At 43.8% G+C, this 24,365-nt stretch overlaps 1 protein-coding gene across 1 annotated transcript; it reads right to left on the reverse strand.

Moving 5' to 3' along the window:
- Positions 1-70: 70 nt before the first annotated feature.
- Positions 71-23,761, reverse strand: prr36a (proline rich 36a). Its single transcript, XM_062387410.1, has 5 exons — positions 23,545-23,761; positions 10,373-11,052; positions 10,128-10,221; positions 3,624-3,805; positions 71-3,346 (listed from the first exon to the last, which is right to left on the reverse strand). Exons 2-5 carry the CDS (start codon positions 10,953-10,955, stop codon positions 702-704), a joined length of 3,504 nt encoding a protein of 1,167 aa, XP_062243394.1. The 5' UTR covers positions 10,956-11,052; positions 23,545-23,761; the 3' UTR covers positions 71-701.
- Between the last annotated feature and the right edge of the window lie 604 nt (positions 23,762-24,365).

Below are 24,365 nucleotides of genomic sequence, written 5' to 3' on the forward strand. Positions count from 1 at the left end.
GAACATAGTTCGACAGACCTTAAAAGTTCCTATCACTCATTTCAACAAAACTGTACGGTGAGAGAGTAGGTCATGGTAAAAAAATCTAATCTTTATTTAAAGTTTTAAGGTTCAATACTCCAAAAGATGGATGAACACAACACAGGAATAAGGAAGATTTGCCTGTATTGTAAGGTAGGAGAAATCAAACATGAATACACAATCAAAACTCATCGTCAATTAACAGCTTTGTTCTGTAAAGTTTGCGGATAAATACACATGAAAACATGTTCAACAGTTCGTTCCACATTTCTTTTTGTTAAGGCAGATTTTTTTGTTTTCTTTCTTAAAGGGCTGCAAAGTCCTATCCATGTCAGTTCGGATTAATGACAATTTCCGTGTTAAATAAAAACAGAAACCCAGACACGCTCACACATTGGGAGTAAATAGTAGTAGCTATTGCACATACAGGAATTTAAGCCATATATTCATAATATAAATGTTATATCAGAGGGAAGAGCCACTGCTCTCCTCTTTATTCCTTCCCTTTTTTGCTCTCTGTTTTGTTTGTTAAGTTTCTAAGTTTGATTACATCCACCCGCAGAGATTTCTCAACAAACATTGACAACAGGAACTACAGCATGATATTATTTTTAGGGAGAGTAGAACCGGGTCAAAGGGAGACAGGGGGATGTTATTCAGGCTGTTAGGGAGATGATGAGCTATACGTTACCTGCAAAAGAGTTCTCAGTCTTTTCACAGATTGCAGAATAGTAGGGAGGCTGGATGTCATCTGGGTTTTCCTCTGGTTTCTGCAAAGTGCACGGAGTTGACAAAACGTTGCGGGCTTCATCCAACCCAGTCGCGTTCCCCCAGGCAAACTCAGCTGACCCTGCTTCCTGTTGGCTGCACTCTATGTACTGCTGCTCTGCTAGGCTCGTCTGGGTGAGAGGCTGTGGGATGAGACTGGGCTCCTTGGCCTCCTCAGGGAGCTCTTCTAAGGAGAAGATGCCAGGGCTCTTGATGCAGCTCTCCCCGGTGGACTGGGCATTCGAGTTTGAAGCTGTGGTCATGCTGTCAAAGCCGTACGACGCCAATGAGGTTGCTGATGGTGGGGTGGTGTCCCCCCGTGCGCTGCCATCCTCAGCCTCCTCTGCTTCTTCAACAGTGGACAGGCCACGCTGCGCTAGCGGCTGGCTGTCGAACGTCATGTGGCTGAGCGCTGGACTTTCCAAGGAGTCGTCAAGTTGGGCTTCTCCCTCTGTGTCACTGGCCTCGTCTTCGGTCACTGAAGATGAGGAGGGGTTGGAAGTGGGGGCGGTTGCAGGTCCTCCCAGGACTTCATCAGCTGGCAGGGTCTCTGCCTCATCCTCTGCCTCATCCTCCTCTCCTCTGTAGATCTGGGGGCCCAGGTCAGGTTGGGGAGAAAGCATTGGGGCTTGTGCATTTCTTGACTTGAGCTTCTCATCTCGATTGTAGTCACAGAGTTCGTCAGATGTGCTGGTCTCACTGCTCACGGTGCTAGACAGACACATGCCTGGGGAAGAGAAGGGAACTGGGGCCATGGTCTGCATCTGGGTTGGGCTGGACTGGACCAACATCAATTGGGCGTCCAGATTTATAGGCTCATCTTCGACAGAGGAATGATGAGGGGCTTCTTGGTTAATAAAAAAAGGAGCAGAGCCGAGTCCAAGCCAGGCCTGGACTGGGGCCTGAGTTGGGGTTTCAGAATCTGCTTGAAAAGGGTCTGCCAAAGGGCTAGCTGCTGCAGCTGCTCCTGCTTCCTGGGAGACATGCTCAGGAACCTGCTGCGGCTGCAAAGACTCTGCCCAGGCTTCAATAAAGGGGTTCGGTTGGTCCCACTGAGCAGCTGGGGCAGAGGGCAGCAGGGGAGGGGCAGGCGGTGGCGGCTGGGCCACTCTGTTCAGGTTGTCCAGCCTTTCATCCTCAGCAAAGTCATCCTCATCAGCGTTTCCATAGCTCTCCAGCCCACTCTCTGTCACCCCCTCACTAGCCATATCCACATCTTCATCCTCCTCCTCCTCCTCCTCTTCTTCTTCTTCTTCCTCCTCCTCATTCACATCATTGTCATGCCTGGGTCTCTGCAGATCATCCGTCCGCTCTGAGCCAACATCCATATCGCACACCCGATCGTTGTCATCGTCCTCCTCATCTTCATCCTCTTCGAAGTCGTTAACTGGTATCTCGGGAACCCTCTCAAAGTCAGGAGATCCTGCCGAGGCTCCTTCCATGTCCATGGCTCCTTTGAGACTGCCATCCCCCAGGTCGTCCATGCTCTCTGTCCCCTCCAGGACACCAGGGGCGCTCAACTCAGATGCACCCTGCTGGCTGCCGCTTACATCTTCAGAGTCCAGCTCAGAGAATAAGGCGCCACCGGCTCGCCAAGCAGACCCCGCCACTGGTCCAGCTGAGCCGGGGCGGGACTCTTCTGTAGGCTGTGTGGTCCCACTCATTTCAGACAGAGACACCAGCTGGCTGCCTTCCCTCTCCTCTTCATCCTCCTCCTCATTTAGATTGATGGGAGGAACTATCAGAGGGATGATATTCGTTGCAGTCTGGACAGCTTTAGATGTAGAGGGGGTTTGGTTTGTGAACAAGTAAACAGAATCTTCAGAAAGGTTTGGAGGAGAGGCCACAGGTAATGCAGGCTCTGCTGGGGCAGGGACCTGTCCCTGCGTTGTGACTGAGGAAGCACTGCTTCCCAGCTGTTCTAGGGGTGGAGAGGTTTCTGATAGACCTGTCCTGACGGGGCTTTGGGGAGGAGAGGGACCAGTGGCATGGCTTTGCACAGTGTCTTGAGGTACCTCCTCTGGTGGGGGATCCTGAGCCAAGACAGGGGGAGGGACCTCCTCTGGTGCAGCAGGTAAGGAGTCTTGTGGTGAGGTCACTGCAGCCTCTGCTTGTGTTTCTGCGAGAACAGTGGAGGCTGCGGCAGCTGCTACCACTGCGCTGGCAGCTCTCTGTGCTTGTCTATCAGCTGTGTTTGCACTTGAAAGCCCTGTCCTCTTAACAGAAGTGAAGGGTGAGACAGCCTGAGTGGGTTTGGTTCCACGTTTTGACAGAGATGTGCTGCTGTTTGCAGGTCTGCCAGCTGGAGAGGAAGGTGGGGTTCGACCAAGGGGGGGGTTTTTGAGGGCCGGGAACCTAACAGTCGTGGCTAGTTTTGTTGCAGGAGGTTTAGCAGGCCGTGACACCTTGGAGTCTGTTGCTATTGCAGGACATTTGGATGCAGAGTTGAGCTTTGTGTCAGCTGAGGGTTTTGAGGATTCAGGTTTTTTGGTAGCTGCTGATGTGGTAGCTTTTACAGGTTTTTTAACTCCTGTAGCGGAAGGTGGTCGACCAACATCTGGTGCAAAAACAAAAACAGTCAAATTCAATTCTCCCAATATTGTCAATAAAAAAAATTGTGAATTTAAAACTGAACATTTGATATTTTAGCTCAAACTGTCAATTAATGTTTCTATGAGATACACTTTAGGTATTTAAAACATTGTGGATTAACTGTTCAGAAATATATAATTAAAATAATCATACCATCACGCCATTCAAATTCAAATATGTATCTGAAAGGAGCTGAAACCTAGCGTATGTGACTCCGGGTCAGAACAAAGAAAATGTCTAACCTTTCTTAGCTGCAGTGGCTGTTTTGGGGGGCTGTGCTGCTGTGCTCCTGCCAGTAGGGGGTACTACGGTGACTCTTGAAGCAGCAGTTTTAGCAGTTGCTGTGGCGGAGGGCCTGGTTATAGCTGTTGTGGGCCTGGATGTGGTGGGTGCTGGTCTAGCGGTTGAGGGAGCGGTAGTAGGCCTGGAGAAAGACAAAAAAACACAATAATGAAAGAATCCAACAAATGCAAACAGCTGATTTTCTTATTGGCAAAGTTCCAAACACGAAATGTGATGCTACACCACCACATTGATTTACGGGCATATAGACATGACCTGTCCTGATGTAAATCACAATTTAAAAAAAAGCACCATCCATCTATTGCCACATTTATGCCCCCTTGTCCACCAAGATGCAAGGTCAGGTGGGTGCTGTCTTCAACAAAGTGAAGAAGTAATGCAAAGGTAGAAGAGAGCGAGGCAAGGGAACGTGACCGAAACCGAAATGGAGTGTTTCTGTGGAGAGGAAGGGATTGGTGAGTGGAACAACAAGAAATAAATGAAGGTGAGAAACAAAGATGACCAGGGAGAAGAGCGGGTAAAAGAACACAGATCAAGGAGTAAAGTGAGATAACTGCTGTCAGCATCAAACAGTGGCCCTCTAGAGAGGACAGCTCTGCTCTGAACAGCTTTGCTGCGATGTAGTGCTGCACTGGCTAACCTACAAACGGCTTCAATCTGTGAGATGAGCGAGTAGCTAGCCGCAGGCGGCCCTAATCCTCATTTCTAAACTTGAATTCTGGTGTTCGAAAACAAAGGAAAACCTCAGTGCTGTAAATTATCTGTACGACATCTGTTTCTATTCAAACAGACTGACTTTCCCAACAACAACAGAAGCATAATCAAACACATCTGCCTTAAGGAAACTGTGTGACCCAGCCGCCAATTACAACAATGTCTTCCTTTGAATTTGGTTTTCTGACATGGCTGATGAACGCAAGAAACGACTTTGATGGCTTTCAGTGGAGAAGCATGGCTGCACACAGATGCCGCTCCCACATGACAATAACCAATACAATGACCATTTGTTTCCTCCTGAGATCACACAGCTACTGCAGACAAGGACTCACTGCAGTGGAACATTGTAATTGACTGTCATTATGAGAGTTGGATTGAAATGTGAAGTGCAGCTAATTAAGGTCATTTTATATATCCAATCTTGTATTTCAGGAAAATCTGAATAGACAAGTCTACTCAATTATGAACGATGCAGACCAAACTGAGTGATTGGCGTCTTCTAAGGTTACATTGATACAACTACATTTTCATTTGAAAACAGCATTCTCAAATTGAAATAATCTGTCCACCATCTCTGTCCGAGTTGGCTCAGTATGAAATTTAATCTCAGTCCATACCTACATGCTTGAAAAAGCATATCATGAGACCACTCACGAACACTAGGCATATGCTTCCATGAGGACAAGGACATTGTTACAGATTACTGGAATAGCAGCTCATCTCCTACACATGTAAGCAGTTCCATTGTAATAAAGAATTTAACAGCACAACAGCTGTTAGCAAAGACAACAGGGTCAGCAATGCTTAAAAATGATTATCCATGTTGGTTCTACAATGGATGTCGACGCTAATGCAAGTTGTTAGGCTTTTTCTGACACGAGTCATGTGATGGGAGCCTCATGAATCTGAGATGAATAGGTTTTGAAAAGCTGTTACAAGTTTCCGTGTCATTGTTTTTACCCGTCCATCGCAATTTCAAACCAAAATGTAGGAGTACAAGTGAAGCCTGTGAAGAGTTAAGGATAATAAAGAGAAAAGGGGGAGGTCACAGACACATAAGCCTAAACAGCCCTTACCCCTCCTTCCTCCCTTTCATCGGGAGTCATAATTCATAAAGGTTTGATCCGGTGGGACGCCATGGAGAGGAATACACATCCACACTAATGCCCCTACTCCACACACCCTCTGTGGGTGGCAGCTGTGGTTCTGTTGTTGGTGTATTAGTATGGATCACATTTCCTGCCAACACAGGGTTGAAATCAATACAAATCACAGAGTGGAGAGAGGATGAGGGGAACTACACAACCATCCACATGATATTAATGACCAAACACAAGGTCTTCTTCAGGCCAAGGGTCAGCACAGAGACATAGTGACACTTTATGGGCTTTCTTAGTTTTAAAAGTCAATATTCTCAAATGTTTACGACCGATGGAAAACCGGGCCCGCATGGCATTACCATGCTGAGCAGCTGCAACATCTGTTTGGCCAAAAATCAAAGTGTAAACATGAGCCAGGGGAGATTTGCTGAAGCCAATCTCCATCCATGACTATTTCCTCTCGTTCTTCTAAAAACACAGCTGGGAGGCTCAACTCTCTTGGCATACCCAGGCTGGTGGATTAAATTATACTGTTTCAATCAAGCCCAAGAGAAAGGAGAGGTCTTGGTCAGGATGTACACTTTATCCCTGCTGCAGTAAGCTCCTCCTACAAATACAAATGCAGTTTAAGTACACGCTCATCACTTCAAGAGCCCCCTCCGAGACAACAAATGAAAATAAGGCACCCTAACAATGCCATGTTTGGCTTGTAGGCCGTCCAAAACCAGCTGCTTCACTCCCTTCCTGAGAAGAGCGCACATTCCTTGGGCTTGTGTGGGCCCACAGTTATCTCCTTGACAATAAAGTGCTGCCTGAATCAGCTCAGTGGAGGGTTTATATGAAATGTTGCAGCCTAGCAATAGCAGGGGCAGACAGGGTTTGGCTCTAACAAGGCCCTAGACACCCACTGTCACCGTGATGGATGACATTGGTCCTCGCTGTTAGGTCAGTAATCCTGCTTCCCTGCCAAGTCCGTCAGGGAGAAGTGACAGTTTTATGCCCAACAGAGCAACACAGAAGAAAATCAGGAGACGGTACATTGAGGGAAAAATAAAATATGATGATTAAAGGGAGAAGAAAGGCTGTCGCCCCAATAATTGCCTTGTATTTGGTACAGTTATAATAAATTATCCAATACAGCAGGTTCAGTGTTAACATAATGAGGGTAAGCTCTATATCCAAGACCAAAAAATACTATCCTACTGCATTTACATCCATTGCCAATAATATCCACCAACTCTTAAAGTGAAACATCCAACCTGACTGCTAAGCAACATGAAGGCATAATCACCGTCCTTCTCGTGTTACACAACTTCACTTAATTTTTCAGACTGTATGCAGTTAAATGATGAATGAGTTGGAGCACTACATGGACGCTGTTAGGAGGGTTTGGGGAGATCCTGGCCAAAGGCCCAGAACTGTACATGCACAGACAGCAGAAAAGACTGATGAAGGGGGAAGAGAGATTGAAATGGGGGCTGGGTGGACAAAGACTGATTGCTCAGTCAGTGCGAGGACACCAGAAGCCATCACTGGAGGAGAGCAAAGCTAAGCAGCAGCCAGATTTGACTCTGAATACAGTTTCCAATGGTTCTCATGGATCATAGAGATGTCCTGTTGTTATGCAGATGATACGTTTGTACACAATTTTAATTCAATTTAATTTTACCAAGACATAGAAATAGGCACAGAGCTGAAACTGTACAGCCTCATTACCAAAACCAATCCAGCATTTTCCACCTTCTCCATCATATGTCAAATCTTACTTTCACCTTAATTTAGCACAAACACTATTCCCAGGATAATACCAAATGTTATGTTCCTTTCATGAACGAGACTGATGATAAAGTTATATAGTTTCTCCCTTTGGACCAGTTAACATTAATGCTTCATGAATGGGGTTGGTCTTTACATTTGGACACAGGCAGTGTGAGCTACTTCAACATGTTTGTTGTATAATAGGCCTAATTGTCTGTGGTTTATGCCAAAACATGTATAGACGAGATGAGGACCTTAGTTGCATGTACTTGATTTGAAAATTTTAATGTGGGTTCCTTTGCGACAGTTTGGGCTGCTATGATGGCTGTTGTCTCAGCAACATGAAATAGTTTATGGCACAGCTGGAATTACAGACAAATGGCTGAAAAATGACAAGGATGAAGGATGGCATGGACCTGTTAGGTTGCAGTTTACAGCTTACCTCTCCACACTAATGTGGACACATTTCCTCCCTGTTTGGGCCTCTTGTCCACACTGAAGTCAGAATAATTTACCAAAGTAGAGATTTTCAAAAACTCTTGTTTGTCTGTATCCGTATTTAAAATGGACAGTTAGGTAAACATGTCACAAATTACTTTGCATATGTCCACTGTTGTAATGAACATCGGAAGAAATAACAGCAGCTATATACCAGGACAGAAGAAAAGCTCACTGAGCATCCCAACAATGTTTATCTCTGGTATTTGATGGATCATGGATGTTGACCTCAGGAGCCACCTACTGGCCTTAAATGCTCAAAATGTGTCGTCAATTTTGTATTTTCATCTGGATTGAAATATTTTGCAGAACGGTGATGTGGATAGAGATTTTTCTTTTAAAACGGAGGGGTAAATAACAGTTTAAAACAAATAATACCTGCAGTAGTGTAACCAAGGCTGTTTATTTGACAATTCCTTGAACATTATTCAACATTGTTGCAATGGAAGAATACAGGTCATTGCTTGAGCTGAGAGAATGTTAGTGCTCGACTCTGCCAGATAGACAGCACCAACCATTACGGACTGAAACGCACACCACTGCTGCTACACAAAGAATTTGACACGCTACCGACTTGGCCATGGCACACATGCACCTCATACAGGTTGCACAAAATGCAACATGCATCGTCTGTCACAAGGGCAGACCACCTGCTGCAGTTCTGTTGTATTCCCACCTCCCCCTCCCCCGAGTCTCAAACTAAGCAGCAAGTGCCCAATGTCACGTCCTGAGGAACAAGCAACAATTAGGATTATGTGTTAATGTAATCAGACTCCTACACTTGAAATGCCTCATCTGATTAATTCAGAAGTTGAGCTTCTGAGTACACCCTGGCACTTACACACAAATTACCAAGTATAATATTGTTAAATCCAACAGATACTTTTCCATCACTGTCAGGAGAATTTTTAGTGTAAGAGCTGAATTAATTGATTGTTAAAAGTAATTTAACAAGAGAGGTAACATTTTGTTTCAACCATAACTAAACAAATGGCTTAGTCTACTCTTTTAAGTGGAAGCTGGAGCATCTCTGACAGGCACTCATTTTGATTCTTGGAGCATGGACAGAAGTCGATTGCCTGCCGCTTCTTCAGGAAACAGTGATGTAGCAGAAAGCAGCACATTATTCCCTCATTTAATAAGAGGACATTAAGGTGGAAGACATTGGGAGACAGAATCTAATCAGACCTCTCAGAACAGAACGCTACATCCTGTGGGTAGATTGGTGTATTATAATCATGACTTCAAACTTTGGAGACCACCTCATTTACACAAATGACTGCCACGTTGTTAAAGTTAAAAACTTATTACACATTTTAAAAACCATTGAAGGGAAACGATTTGTTGCTATAGCTTTGGGCGCCTGCTGATAATATTTGGCAGCAGATGATACAAGCCTGGATTTAACCTGATATCTTCAATATCTTAGCTAACAAAAGCTTCCAGGTTGAAAGGGCAGTGAATGACTGGGTCAATTATGAAATTCAGCCGAATGATCATATGAGAGCAGCACTCAAGCCAGTTCAGTCTGACTACATCACAACCTATCCCAACCATTGGCCCATTATGAGAGGAATTATGAGCTGAGTCAACAGTGCTCTGCCTTGGGGAGGTGAGGCTGGTTGCTGCCAGGGGGTCTGTTGTGGACAAAGCTCTTCAGTATCATTGGCTCTGATAAGGGCCTCTGTCTCAGGTTATTTCTGTTAACATGACTCACACTCTCAAAGCGAAATTTGACTCAATAACGGCCCAAAGACCATAATGGACTTCATTATCCGCTGCTCCCTTTCAGTCAATCAAGATAAACAAAGTCACCCTCTCATCCAGTTTTTGAAGGGAATTCAACATTAAGACCTCAGAGAGAAAGATACACAATGAGGACGATGATGGGTATTATTTATTTTGTCAATAAATTGCTTTCCTAACCACGTAATATCTGTGAACAGAGAAGATTTAGCTGGAAGCCTTCTGGTTGTGGTTTAAACAATCATGTAAGAGCAGGCTTTAGTTTCCAGCAGGCACACACCTGGTGTGGAGAGCAGAAGAGGTGGAACACAGATCAAAAAGCATTGGCTAATTGCTTTTTAATTTATCTGCGTTCATAAGCAGCTGTTAAAAGAGATTGGCCAAAATGTCGCCAGGAACCTAAACACAGACAAAAAGCATCGCCGTTTGCATCTTTCACAGAAAAAAGATTTAACTCAGGTTTGTAGACAGTGCACCAGTTGGAAAAGTATTGGCTGTTGCCTCCAGAGGCCAACTTTTCATTAGAGGATATCTGATGGGCTCTGAGATTAGCAGCCACATAACTTGATTCAAAATGTACACAGTGTCATTAAAGCATCTGTTGACTTTTTGTGATGGTAATACCTTGTGGTCCTTGATGCAAGAGCACCACCAGCTTTTGTGGTGGTTGAAGTGCTGGGTTTAGGGGCAATGGACGCTGCTGACCTGCTGGTGGAAGCTGCAATAAAAAAAAAAAAAAGATAAGAGACAAGGTGCCGTTGAAATAAGAAAACTATCAGGTTTTCAGCAAAAACCTACATGACGCTACATCACGCGAGAAATTTGTAATCACATTTAATTTACTTATCTCGTTCAGATTTCAGACTCACCTGTGGTTTTGGGTCTTGCTAGATTAGCAGTCTCAGCCACAGGTTTCTTCTTAGGAGGAACATTCACCGTTGATGGTTTGGTACCATTTGTTGCTGTGGCAGCAGCAGCAGAGGTAGACCAGGTAGGTCGAGCAGGCTTCTTGTCAGCCAATCTGGTTTGGTTCTTGACCGTTGAGGAAAGTGCTGCTCCACCCAACGGTCTTATAGGTACAGCTCCTGCTGCTGATGCTTTTGACGCACTTGCTGTTCTCTTGGTCACAGCGGCAGAAACACTGGTAGCGGATTTGACGTCATTTGTTGTGCGGTGTGAGGCGGCACCTGGCCTTGAGTTGGATCCAGCAACCCCTGCAGATTTGGTTTTGGGCTGTGTTTTACTTGCAATACCTATTGGTTTGACTTTGATTTCTGCTGCCAACGGCTTGCCACTGGTCTTTGGAGCAGGTCCGGACGCTGCATCGCTTGCAGCTTCCTCTGGTTGAGATGATGCCTGCTCTGTTACATTGTCAAGTGACAGGGATGGTTCTGGTATTGCTGCAGCTTCGGTAGGTTCCGTGGATTCCATGGTAACCCCATCCGGTTTCATTCCCTCCTCCTAATGTGTGGACACTGATGTTCCTGCTGATAATTCGGGCTCTGCGGCTCACTCGTCTTGGATGGCCAGTTCTTCTCACTTAAATGTCCTGTAAAAGAAAAGTAGAATTAATTAAGACGTAATTTTCAGGCTGAAACATGCTGCACTCCTCCAGTGTCACGAGATAAACATGTCGCTGTTAGCCACAGGATGTGCCATTTATGGTAAGAGGCCTCTGTGGAATTTAAAGGAGTCTGAAAAACAGGAAATGAGCAGAACAACTCTTGTTCTTCTCCATACTCATCTAACACAGAACTGACAATACCACTTCATAATTCGTGAGCAAGCAAAATGAACTTAACAATCACTATTAAAACATCACAATAAAAGAACACTGGAATTTTTTAAACAGTACATTTAGGAGAAGATGCAAAAAAAACATGATGCAAATTGCTTCCAGCATCTTGAAATTAAACAGGGGGAAAGCTGTGGTTTGGAATAGTGAAAGCCAAGAGGCTTCGAAGGTTTCCTGCTATGACACACAACCCACAGAGAATGAAGAGAGTGGGGAGATGACAAGCACTGAATGGCCCATTTTGCCAGTCATTATCTTCATGTTGAGCAAGGGCAGATGCTAATCATCAAGTCACCGGCTGTTTGCTTTACAGAGATCTGTGTGCTGCGAAATTCCTTCAATGACAGCTTGAGAGTAAAATAATCATACACAAGTTAAGAGGCTGCAGTGAAGAAAGGGTTAATATGTTGAGCATGTTTACGAGTCAGTCAAAAAGGTTTAGAACTCATCAACCTCAGGGAAGTTTTCTGTTGGTCTGACTGGACAGTGCTCTTTTCAGTTCCATTATGGGTATATCCCCCCCCCCAAATCATGGTATCCACCCACCCACACTCCCTAGTCCTCCGCCCCTCTGACCACATTAGCCTCAACCCACCCTCTTCCCGATTACTCCTCTCCCTTTTCGAAGAGGCACTTGTTCTGCTCCCTGTTCCCATAAGTCACATCCTCCAACTGCTAGTTGATTGGCTTCCAGTAAATTGATACACAGATGGTCTGACCAGTAGCAGCTCTGTACAGCCCAATAAACAAACTATGCGAGAGATTGACTGAAGAGGAAATAAAGAAGATCGAGGTGGAAAGAAAGAAAAAAAAACAGCAAAGAGCTGTTTAAGTAACTTCAACATCTTTCAAAAAGGGAGGAAAAAGATTCATAAGAAAACTAAAGTAAACACACAGATTAGAATAACAAGGCAAGAAAAGCAGAAGTCATAGTAAAAAAACAAACAAACTATGACAGGAAAACAAAAACAATTGGCCACTGTTGATAAATTATATGTAAGCCATTAAGCATTACAATATAAAAACAAAATGGCTCTCAGGAAAGCACAGATCCGCCAAGGCCCAACAGTCCCCTTATGAAACCATATTTAAATTCACTGGAACCAGATTTTTATTTGAATCTGCACAAAACTGCCGAAACTCATAAATATTGGTCCGCTAAACATGCCAGATTTGTTTCATAAAGATCCATGAATTTCATCTTTATCTAAATTTAAAGATGTATATTCTGTAGGTTTCGCATACATCTGCTAACTAATCAACAAACAAACCATGACAAAAAATAACCTCCCTGGCAGAGGTAAAAGAAATCTTAGGGAAACCAAATGTATCAATCACAATTTTCCACAGATATGATTCAACCGACTTTAGACAGTGTCAAACCATCCAGTACAACATGAACCTTGTTGTCTTAAACTGAATGCAGTTATTTAAATCATTGGAGGATGAATGATTTTACGAGAAGCCGCACACATTCCATTTCCCAAGTCCAGGGAACATTTTGCTCAGTGCTTACACATTAACGTCTCAGGTAACGTGATACTAAAAAGGTGCTTATCTCCCATAATTAGTTTTACTTTTGCTTTTATATTTGCAAAGGAAATTTACTCCTGGACATTGATGCACTGGGGGTTAGCGGAGCAAAGAATAGAAGATTCGTCAGATGATTAACAAATGGATCAATGGATCCTTTGTCACCAAAACCGAACCAACTTGTTTGCCAGATTAGCTTTGAGAAACTTTGAATACAGACACTCACAACCCCCACATCTCTTGTATAAATCCATTCACACCAACCTTTCGGTTCAGGAGGAGAAGTTACAAGCTGAACACAGTGCTGCTTGTGCTAACCTCTTCTGTTGTCGTTGTTTTCTTGTCTCTGTGGTTACAAATCTCTCACAGGCCGGTTACTCAGCTTCCTTCCCAACAATACGATGTTTGCCAGTCACCCAACTTCTTGAAAATATGTAGCCTTAAATGATGATAAAAAAGCTAATGGGTAGGGCCCTCTGGAGCAGAGCTGTGTGGCCCAAATCCATTATCATTACTTCAAGGACTGAGAAGGTTACAAAGCAATTAGCAAATTGGGAACCATGCCACCGAGTGTATTTAAAATTGCACTACAAATCTGTCTCTTTCCTGTTGTCAATGTTCAGTCAAACAAGTATTAAAATCAGGTGAATCTTGGTCTGCATAGGGTTGATTCGGACAGGAGGGAGCTGCTCCAGACACAAGGTGCCGTGAGACCGGGGGTTGGGATGGCACGGAGCATGACACGGCATAGTTTCACCAGGCCAGCTTCTAATGCCAAGGGCTTAGCCGATAGCAGCATGAAACACATTGCCCATGTGATGGCCCCTTTCTGGTCAAATAAAGGCATCATCTCTGACTAGCTGAAAACTGTAACAGAGGATGTGAGGGATCATTCAAATCCCATCCACACACGCAACCACAGATAAGGGATGTTTTACTAAATAACAGTGAGACTGTTGTGCAGTCCTGGCATTTGTCTTCATTTCAAATAAATGCCACACATGACACCAAAACTATACCCAATTTAGGGATTTCTTCAAGCTGATGACACCAAACCTGCTGGGTCTAAACTGCAGAAGTTTTGCTCAGAAAACTGACTGCACAATATAAGCAGCATTTTTTATTTTTAAATGGTCATTTTGGTCGAGATGAACAACCTCATGCATTTTGACGAAACATAAAGAAAAGCCCCTCTGTCTGCCACTCTCTCACTTTACATTTGCATAACAAATATTTGCCCACTGAAGATTTCAAACCATGTTCGGGAGACAGCTTCACACTGCCTATGTCACAATTAGCTCAACACCCATGGCAACAATTACAATGTGTTGCCAGTATTGTGATGAAAACAAAAGGCACAACGGCTAAATCAGCTACAGTGGTGGATGTTTAGCCAAAGCGGGGAAGAGTGTGTGTTTATAAAAGAAGATTGTTGGAGGGAGTCTGTCTAGACGTAGAAAGAACTCAGTGGCTCCAGTGATATTTACATTCCACCTCTAATAGAGAAATATGGCCGTCTGCGTCATTAAATCCTACGTCTGACCTGACTCAAGGCCGTTTGATTACGTCTGTCATACCCCATCTCTCAGTCTGTTACGCTTCACACCCAGACACCAATAGTGGAGCTTGACAAAATGGGTCACTTTTAATACTGTGTCTAATACAAGCAGAGAGGGATTTAGCTGCGTTGAGAGCATGGCAGGGGTTTGGAATACATGCTGCTGGATGTCCTGTTGGTGAGGGGCTGTTGATAGTGATGCTGGGGCTTAATTCCATCTGACCATTTTACCCCAGACTGCTGTCACAATTCTGCGACCCAAAGAACAAACAAATAAACAGCTAAACGAAAATACACTGCAGGTTAATACCATAAAACTAGACATTCATAGCTTATTTCTCCTTAAGTACATTTTTGTAGAGCTGAATTCCTTATCTGATTGACAGAAAAATATATAGGCAACGTTTTTAGAAGTGATGAATGATTGAAACAAGCTCGTTCCAGCTGTTCAGCTTTGACATGTTTTGTTGTTTTAGAAATGTAAGATTATTGTTTTGCAATTTAGAAAATTGAATAAACAGAAATTGGAAATAAAACCATTTTGCTGACCTAGTTTGCACATGAAACTAGCCTCTGTACTTTCCAGTTGTCAGTGCTACATCTGCCCCAAAATGATTCATGGTAGAAAGTGAATGCCTTAAGCAGCAGCAGTTTAGAGAGCACATTTGACCCATCCCAGCCCTGCTGACTTCCTCAAGACGCTTCAGGGCTTCACAGTGACAGTTGGCCATGTCGTACTCGTATCATGACTTTAATAATGTTATATATTTATTTCACAGTTAACACACACATGTAAACAACTAAATATAATTGGAGTTTGAATTAGGACATGCTCTTAATATAGTATTTTTCATTTATTCGATTGGCTTTTAACTCCATGTTTCATGTGGCTATTTTGGTCGTCACACCTGCGGTTATAGTTAGCTCAAGATGGATAACAGATCAGACTTTGAACTGAACTGTGACTCATTAAATTGAGGTCTAAACCAAACTTTGGAGAATAGTCACACCCTTAATGTGTGTGGGTGTATGCAAAGTGTGAGCGGGCAAAGACAGCAGGATTAAGAAAAGTTTGCATGTGAAAGGTTTTTACACAAATTTACAAGCATTCAAAACGAAAATGTGAAAACTGGAAATAAGGGACCACTTCCTGGATTCTTCTATTTCTACAGAAACACTTGATTCCATCTCAATTCTTACCACATGACGTTTTAAGAAAACAAACACTCTGGTGAAACTGAACAAAAATGAGCTCTGGGGGAATTTGGCCAAGAAGATATGAAGCCCCACTGTCTGTCTGTTTGTTCACTGACTTTACTTCAGTGTGTGTCCGAGTGAGACCATGCGCAGGAAGAAACATATTCAGTGTGAGAGATGACTGAAAATGTCAAGTGGAAGAGGGTTGATCCGTTCGCAGGGGAATGAGGAACCAAACTAGAAATTTGTGAAAAGATGGGGGTTTTCCTAACAGAGCAGAAGCAGAAAATTGCTCAATTTGACCATGTTATTATCCAATGTTAACTTGAAGATCTGATTACACAAGTAGAGAGCTCCGACAACACAAGTTCACCCCTTGAGTTAAAATATGTCTCCACATGCGTCTCTGGCCATGACAAACAGGTTCAATTGTCAAAGAGTTTGTGTGTGAGAGACAGAGACAGAAGGAGACAGTGGCTGAGTGAATCAATATTCAGCTTTCAGAAATAGGATTTTACTTATTTCAAATCATTTTAAAAATCAATATGTGTTTGTCAGTCTTAATATTGCGTGGTGGCCACGAATACATCAATGTATAGCTGCTTACAGACATGCACTAAATGGAACTTTTCCTGCTAGCCCGCTAGATAGGTAGCAAGTTGGCATGTTGATGACTTTTCTAATATGCAGACAAAAAAATTAAAATAGAAATTATACAATTATCTCAGGATGAAAAAGTTGTGCAATACATATAATATCCGGCTGCATCCTTCTTACGTGAAAGACAATCTTGGAAAAGGCCTCAATGCAATTATCCAGTCATTTTCTGGAGTGCATGTATGAAAGCAAAGAATGAGGCCACCCTCCGAATGTGGTCTGACTGATGGGATCTCAAATCTCTCAAGTCTCCACAGCGTGTCTTGGGTGTGTTCATAACTGTACTTAGAGCTGTCCACTTATGATCAGTTCACCTGAGACACATGTCAGGTCTGAACTGGGCCCTTCACTTCCATCACTGTGCGCTACTACTACAACCACCATTCCCAAAACCAATGAAGAATCTAGAAACTAATTCTTGTTAGTAGTGGGAGGTAAAGTGACTCCAGCCGCTGTGTGTGTGTGTGTGTAAGAGCTTGCTGCTCCATCTGACCATACAAGGGAACAGTGCTGTTTCTGCATCACCAAGCATGTGTTTTATTCTCACACACACACTTTTAAATCATTGAGGTAGAAGCTAAGGACAAAAATGGATCATTAAAAGGAGAAACAATTTAAAACATGAATGCACTGTGTTCTCCGGCCAAAAAGGGTGAGAATGTAGTTCTATGAAGCTACCAAAAAAGGCAGCAACACATTCAGGCTTTTAAACAAAGTCAATGGACATCTGTGTTACAACTACAATCCTTCCATCACACTGATTTGTGTCCAACTATATTACATTTTAAAGATTTTCCCTTCAACTTTTATCTTAAAAATATAAACACACCGGATAATAAAAGGATGAGACAAATTTGAAATATTTTAATGAGTTTTAGCTTCCTTTTATTAATCTGGCTTTCTCTCCATCTTTGTGCTTAAAACTGACATTGTGATATGCCCACCTGCACCATGGTAAATTTATCCAACACAATCTGATCTTAAAACAAGTTAGAAACACCCATAATCATCACTGAAGGATGATGTCATTTGACTTTTAGCATAGTGTCCTGCTGGCTGTGATGAACACAGCAGTTATCACAACTGTAGCTGCCTTTAGAAACGTATTGGAGTCCACACATATTCCTGAGGGATAGGAGGATGAAAATGTCACAAGTTTGTGGAACAGAACCTTTCCTGCAAATCACCTAGTAAAACATGTGGAAAATGTGAGTGAGATGATATGAAAATAAAGCAGGAAAATTCACAAATAGACGACAACTTCAGAACACAAGATTTGCAAGCTTTTGGTGATAAAGGTCGAAACCAGGGTCGATGTGCAGTCTTATGTAAAAAGAAAACGTATGCATTTTTTTGGAAATTCAAGTCTAGGAACTGTTGTGAAAATTGTCTACAGTACTACAGCTGCTGTCATGAAGAAATCCAAAATACAATCACTTTCTTTTTAAGAGTTTTTGTATAAAAAAAATTCACAAATTTCCACCTTCCACAGAAACACATATATAACAGACTGAGCATTGATGTGTGGTGGACAATTAGTTTTTTTCCCGACACGAGTTAAGTGTTTAAGCTGCATGATAGCAAAGAAAGCACTCAAACGTGCCCAACTTCAGGAATTGGCTGCAATTGCAAAGTCCAATCCACGGTTGTGTACTTAAGTCAATATCTACAGTGTCATTGAATGTTTAATGATTAGCCCAGCTTTTAGCAAGTATGCCTGCACAAATGTGTGCAAGTTAATAAAAAGGTGATGACGTCAGCATTACTGCAACTCATGTACCAACATTTTAGTTGTTGTTCTGACTTAGGGTGGCAATCACGTGAACTATCCCATTTTCCCCAAATTCTTCTGATCAGTCTAACACCACATGTATGCATGGTGCAAGATCCTCTATGGAGCAACACATACAAAGCCCAAAATAACATTTTAATAGGTGGGTGTTGATGGAGGGGGCTTGATGTTAAGCCTGCAGCTGACTCTAATCAATTCCATGAGGGACACTAACCATGTGCTAAGTGACTTTAAGCTACTCAGTAAAGCCATTAGGAGCAGGTGGTTAAGTGTGGCTACAAGTTGAGTGGACTGAGTCAGTTAGCATTTAAGGTAGGCGAGAGAAGGGGGGGCGGACTCACGGCTACTGGCAATGCAGTGGTCTGCAAGAGCTGCAAGGGAAAGGGGTTACAATCTGTCCTAAGACTGGCAGGGCTTTCAGAGAGAACCAGGCGCAGCTTCCATCAGAACAGCCTCCATTTGAGTGGTATCATCATCAATGTAGATCAAAAGTGTCCAAGTGCTTGTATGTACGTGTTCAGAGTAGGTTCAAAATGACAATGATGACAACAATGATCATCTTAAGTATTTCTGAGTTCCACATGGCGTAACTACGAGGGGGAAGGGGGAGGCAGACAATCCCTATTGTCTGCACTTCACACCATGTAACCCCCTCAGGCGTGGTGCCGAGGGCAGTGGGGGTGGGTTCCTGTGACTGGATTAACTGGTGCAACAGGGCAGAGGAGCAGCTGGCACTGGTAACTTCACCCAAAAGACCTCAGGGATATCGGACAGGCCGCAGGGTGAAAGAGGGCAGGATGGAGGAGTCACCTCTTTCATACAGTCGATGCAGATATAACATGGATGATGTAATTTTGTAACCCTTTCACTGAGGTATGCTGGCCAGTAAAGAGACACATCTTACCTAGTAACAGGGTTCAGACTCTCAGGTCTGCAGCTAGTCCTATACACCCTACTGCTATCGTATGTATAAACATAAAAGATGCTATGCCGTAACTGCTTTTACTCAAAAACTTGTACACTCATTCTGTTTCACGTTTAGACCAGTGAAGTCTGTTAAATGTTTAATTACCAGCCATGCTTTACTACAATGTTTCTCAAAAGTCCTGCAATGTCCACCTGCCTTCTGTGACAGAACTGAAATGAATGGTTGCGGGAGGCCTGCTAAAAATGGATTGAAAACAAATAAAGGGAGGGAGCAAAAAGGTTGAAATCATGTATATAAGATAGATTTAGACCAGGCATACCTACTTCTTGCCAACGACCTTTGTCCCTTGCAATATTCTTCTCTTTTTTCATATTTCCTGTTGCTCTCCGCTGTCAACCAACTAATACAATTGGAATGGGGCTGGATAAGACTGTGCAAGCATGAGAAATAAAAAAAACGGAATCACTGCCTCCTACTCACATCGTTTGTGTTAAAAGCTTTTTGCTTTTTAAGTGATCCAACATAAAAATAAAAAAATAAAACTAAGCAAGTCATTCTGTCGAAGATGGCTGGCTGCAGACAAGCCAAAGCTGACATCAGTTTTCCTAAATTAAAAGCCAGCCAGTAGCTACTCTCCAGCGCACCAGCCAACTGGCTATAGACAGTCAGGCAGAGAGTCAATATAATGCTGGAGAGCCTGAGGGCCAGATCAGTTACCATGCCTATGACCGGGCCGGGTGAGGCGAGGCCAGATGAACAGTGATCCCTCGCCTGCCATGCCCCTCTGACAACCACACCCCTGAACTGTGCTGAATACACACAAACCAATTACTCAACACACATAATTGATTTTTGTCATGCCCAAAGAGGTAGAGCAGAGGATGACAAACAATTGCAGGCCCTCCCAGCTGTGTATTTCAATAAGCAAATAAATGAAATGCATAGCACTGTTTCAGGAGTGACAGCTGCCACATGTGACACACAAGGTCCAGTTAAGCCAATGGAGAGCCAATAGATGTCATTGTACAAACACACTTCTCATGTCCCTTCCATATCTATAAGTTATTAAAAAACAATGGAAATTCAAAGCAAATGATGTCTATGAGGTGGCATTTAAGGAGAACAAAGTGAGCTAACAGACTATGAAAGTGCTGAGTTACACTTTCAATAATTATAGTGCACTGAGTCCAGCATTGTAAGTTTTAAAAAATGCAGCGTCAGCGTCCACCAGTTTATTCTAACAGGCAGGAGAGAGCCAGCCTCCAAACCACAGTGACGAGAGTTACAGCACCGCTCCACCATCCAAAAGCTTGAGCGCTGAGAGCGGCACAGGGGATGCACAAACAAACCTGGGGTGTGAATGATGAGATGTGGTTTAAACCTGTGTGTCACCCTAAACAGATGCAGCAGAGCAGGCCAGTGTTAGGATTGAATTTCCATGGGTGTCGGGACTAAGGCTGACATTGGTTGCAGGCAGTAAAAAGCAGCTGACTTCCAAGCAAATGCAAATGGAAATGCTCAACGCTGCACAGGGGTTGGGCTTTCTATTCAGCTGCCCTGACTTTTGGGTACATCCCTAGACAAGGAACGGGCTGAGAAATGCCAACGGGCCTGTGATACGAATAATGGTATTTACAGATTTAAGTCCAGTATCAATGCTTTCAGGAAGAACTTCAACAAACGTTAAGCTGAAACAATTTCTCCATTATCAAATGTTTCTTAATTTGACATCAACTAGATAAATACTCCCAAAAATGTATCAGCAGTATAATCAATAGCAGAAAATCATTAGTTGGAGACATGAACCAAACGCAAGTAAATTGCAGCAATTATTCACGTCAAGATTCAGTGTTTAAGACTTAGTGACATCTAGTGGTGAAGCTTCAAGTTGCAGCTTAAATTGCTCACCTTCCCTTTCCAAATATGAAAGAGAACCTGGGGTAGACGTCTGTGCATGTGTTTGGGATCAATAAATGTATCTTATCTATCTTATTTTCTCCAGTTACAACTACCATAAAAAACATGGCAGCCTCCGTAGAGGCCCGCTCTGGATGTAAATATAAAAGGGCCCATTCTAGGGTAAAGCAAACAACAATTTGTACAATTTAGATGAAACACGTGAAACTAGATCTCCTTCACCTAAATCTTACACACTGATGAAGGTGCAATTTAATTTAGCTTCATCGGCTCCAAAATAACTATAAATACACCAACAGACTGATGCCTGTTGAAGGCAGAGGAACTGTAGGTACATTCTGTTCTCACACTGCGATTGTGGTGGAGGTGAAATTTGAACCCTTGACTCCGACATTCACCATTACCTCTCACAGCTGTTGCACCGGTGCAGAGGGACTCACGCAACCGGAAGAAACAGCACAATTCAAGCATCAGACCTATTAATCCTGCAATACATCACACCATACAAAAGTAAATGTCTGCGACGACCCAATAGTCAACAAATGCAAAAATGAATAACAGATTTTATCCATGTCCCATCTCAGAGTGTAAATTGCACTTCAGTTTCTTTACTGCATTTAACAACTAAAGACTTTGAGTCTTTGCATGAAGCTTCACTTTCATTTTCTTCACCTCCATCTTATACAACCCCCTTGACATTTCTCTGAAGATTAAAGAATGCACTGAACTATTTTAAGCTTCCTTTCTGGCCTGCTTTGGCCTTCAGGAAGAGGAAAGGGAAACAGAGGTGCAGGCCGCGGGGAAGTGGCTGTATCCCAGTGCAGGGGCTGGATATAGGAGAGGATGTCGGTCTTCCACAGGGCCTGAATGGCAACCAAATACGTTCATGGCAATAAAAACAAGTCTGACGCAGACTCATTAGAGCCAAGAGTGAATGTCGTGTGCATCCTTTCCCGTTGCAGACAAAGGACAGATGTTAGTGGGTTTTTACCAGTGGAAAATAGGTGCTCTGTATCTGTGACAAGTAGTAACAGTACTTCATACGCAGCACTATCCCTTCTTAATCCCATAAGAGGTTTAATAGGAAGTTAGACTTCCCTTAAGGTGACATTGACCCAAACATTACCAATGTTCTGATGGTCACGTTTTCAGGGTAATTTCAGCTTTTTTGTCCTATTTTGTTTGTACAGACAATGATTGCCTTATTGCACAATGGATTATGGGAAAGATGATAGACTAGTTGAATCTTTATAATCGAGGCAAAACAAGACCAAATCTAAGACCTTCTTCTTTTTGGAATTTGGCTCCAGAGATGCGACTCGCTGAATAAATGATCCTGCAATGAGGCCTCTGAACTGCAAGCAAAATGTCAGAAAAGGCACAAAGGGGGAAGAGAGCATGTGTCAGTCACACTTGGTTTCACGCCAAGGTGACGATAAACCCAACAGCAACAACTCACACGTCCTGGCAGCAGCAGCATGATGGTTTTCAGGAGGCGACACACTCTCTCTCTCTCTCTCTCTCTCTCTCTCCTGTGAGTGTCTGCATGTCACATACCTCTCTGAAGCCAGATGGAGTCATAGCTCCTGAACACAAACCCAGCCCACTACACCCACACAAGCCAGAAACACACCCCACTATGTAATGCAAGCCATCGGCCAAAACCTGACTTGATAAGCGACATCCCTCTATCACCGAGATCAGCAGACGATGCCGTCCGATAGTTCTCGGAGCCGCCAAGCCTCCCTTTCCTCTTGCTGAGCTCTGCCAAGTAGAGGAGGAGCAGCGTGCATGGGTGGAAATATGAAAACAGATGATGGTGAGGTCGGCGGGAGACAAGTGTGGAGGCATGGAGAGCAGACAAAACATCCGAGATGCAGGCTCCTGCCAACATTTCTCATATCAATATAAATGATGCATGACATGCTGCTGATGAAAAAGCCAGTGACCTCAATAAACAAGAGGCATCTGTGCCAGCTATAACCTCCTGCTTCTCGACACACTAAGAGAGCCCAGGAGTGTTTCTGATGAGAACATGAGCAGGAGGCCGGGAGCACTGTCTTGAAGATGTTATCACCTTAGGGTCCAACATCTCCATTACTGTCAGCATGATCCTCGTGCTGTGTTGGGACCTTGTCAAACACCATTAAGTGCAGCCTGCTCCCCGCCTATGTAGCCATTGTTTTGGTGTTTTTTTCACGAGTTTCGGGGGGTGTCTGTCCAGGGCCTCGGGACAAGTGGAGCTTCAATAACACCGTTTGTCTCTTGGAACAAACATGCTGAATTCAACCCCCGGTGGTGGCGAGGAGGCCGAGTCCAGCCTCGCGGAACAATAGCTCGGTGTGTGCGCATCGAGGAGGGACGCATGGGGCCAGGCAATAGACGGAGCCAGGATACGGGGCAGCTGGTTCCGCCGTCCCTCCCGAAGATCTGGAGAGCGAAACGTGGGTCGGTCGTCCCGCTCCGTGCTCACGTTACACGTCCATCACAACATCTCTACATTTACATTGAGGACGTTCAAAACACGTGTTTGGCAAATTAAATTAAAACGTCACCTCCGAGGAACGGAGCTTTCCTGACATAGTGTCATTTCGTGGGTGTTCAGCGGTTAAAGTGCGGTAAATAAAGGGGATAAAATGTAGCGGAGAACGTGAACGTCTTTACCTTCTCAACCGCCGCCCCGGCTCCTGGACACTGTCTCCCGGCTCCGGCTCGAAGGTGGAAGCCGCTGAGCGCGTCGACAGAACCGTCAATATTCACCGGACCTCGCGACAATGGAGCCGCGTTCTCTCCCTCCACGTTTGAGCGTCGGCGCTGCTGCTGCTCCGCTTCATAAAGGACGGGCTGGAGGGTGGGGTGAGACCCGGGGTGTGAGGCTGGAGACTGGGGGAGAAGCAAGGAGGAGGAGGAGGAGGTGAAAGAGAGCAAATATGCAGATTAATCCGCGCGCGCCGTCCTATCAGCGCGAGACCGGAGGTTTATGCAAAGCAGCAGTGACGTCACATTCAAACGTAGCTGTTGTCCTGTGGCGCGAGCGGCAGGACATCAACACATGAAGCACACATATCTACACCAGTGTGGTGCAAGTTCACACCTCTCATGAACTAGTTCAAAGTTCAGTTCATACAAGTAAACATGAATAGTTCACGTTGATGGTTCACCATTTAAAGTCTGAACTAGTTCATAGTTCAGTTCATTTCATAGTTTTAAGGTGGAAAGTGAGAATGACAGACTGAACTTGTTAAAGAAAACCTTATCCATCACTACCCCTTGTCTTTACTGTCGGAATCTTTATCAGACAGTGTGTAAAAATCCCTCTCTGCTTTCTCTTGCCATCTGTATCTGAGATCGAGAGCTGTTGTGTCGCAGGTATGTTCTGCCCCTTTGAGGAAAGTGTGTAGTGTGTGATGTAGTGCACCTGGGTATTGTGGGAAAAGACGCTAAAAGTGTGTGTATAACGAGAAGTGACGGACCACCTAGAGGTG

Source organism: Platichthys flesus, chromosome 5 (genome assembly GCF_949316205.1).
Source record: "Platichthys flesus chromosome 5, fPlaFle2.1, whole genome shotgun sequence".
Taxonomy (NCBI): domain Eukaryota; kingdom Metazoa; phylum Chordata; class Actinopteri; order Pleuronectiformes; family Pleuronectidae; genus Platichthys; species Platichthys flesus.

Excerpts from the sequence above, each read along its gene's own strand:
- prr36a (XM_062387410.1), bottom strand. The coding sequence starts at position 10,955 with ATGAAACCGGATGGGGTTACCATGGAATCCACGGAACCTACCGAAGCT. Across the intron at positions 10,222-10,372 it reads AGCAAGACCCAAAACCACAG|CTTCCACCAGCAGGTCAGCA; the intron begins GTGAGTCTGAAA and ends TTTTTATTGCAG. Across the intron at positions 3,347-3,623 it reads AGCCACTGCAGCTAAGAAAG|ATGTTGGTCGACCACCTTCC; the intron begins GTTAGACATTTT and ends TTTTTGCACCAG.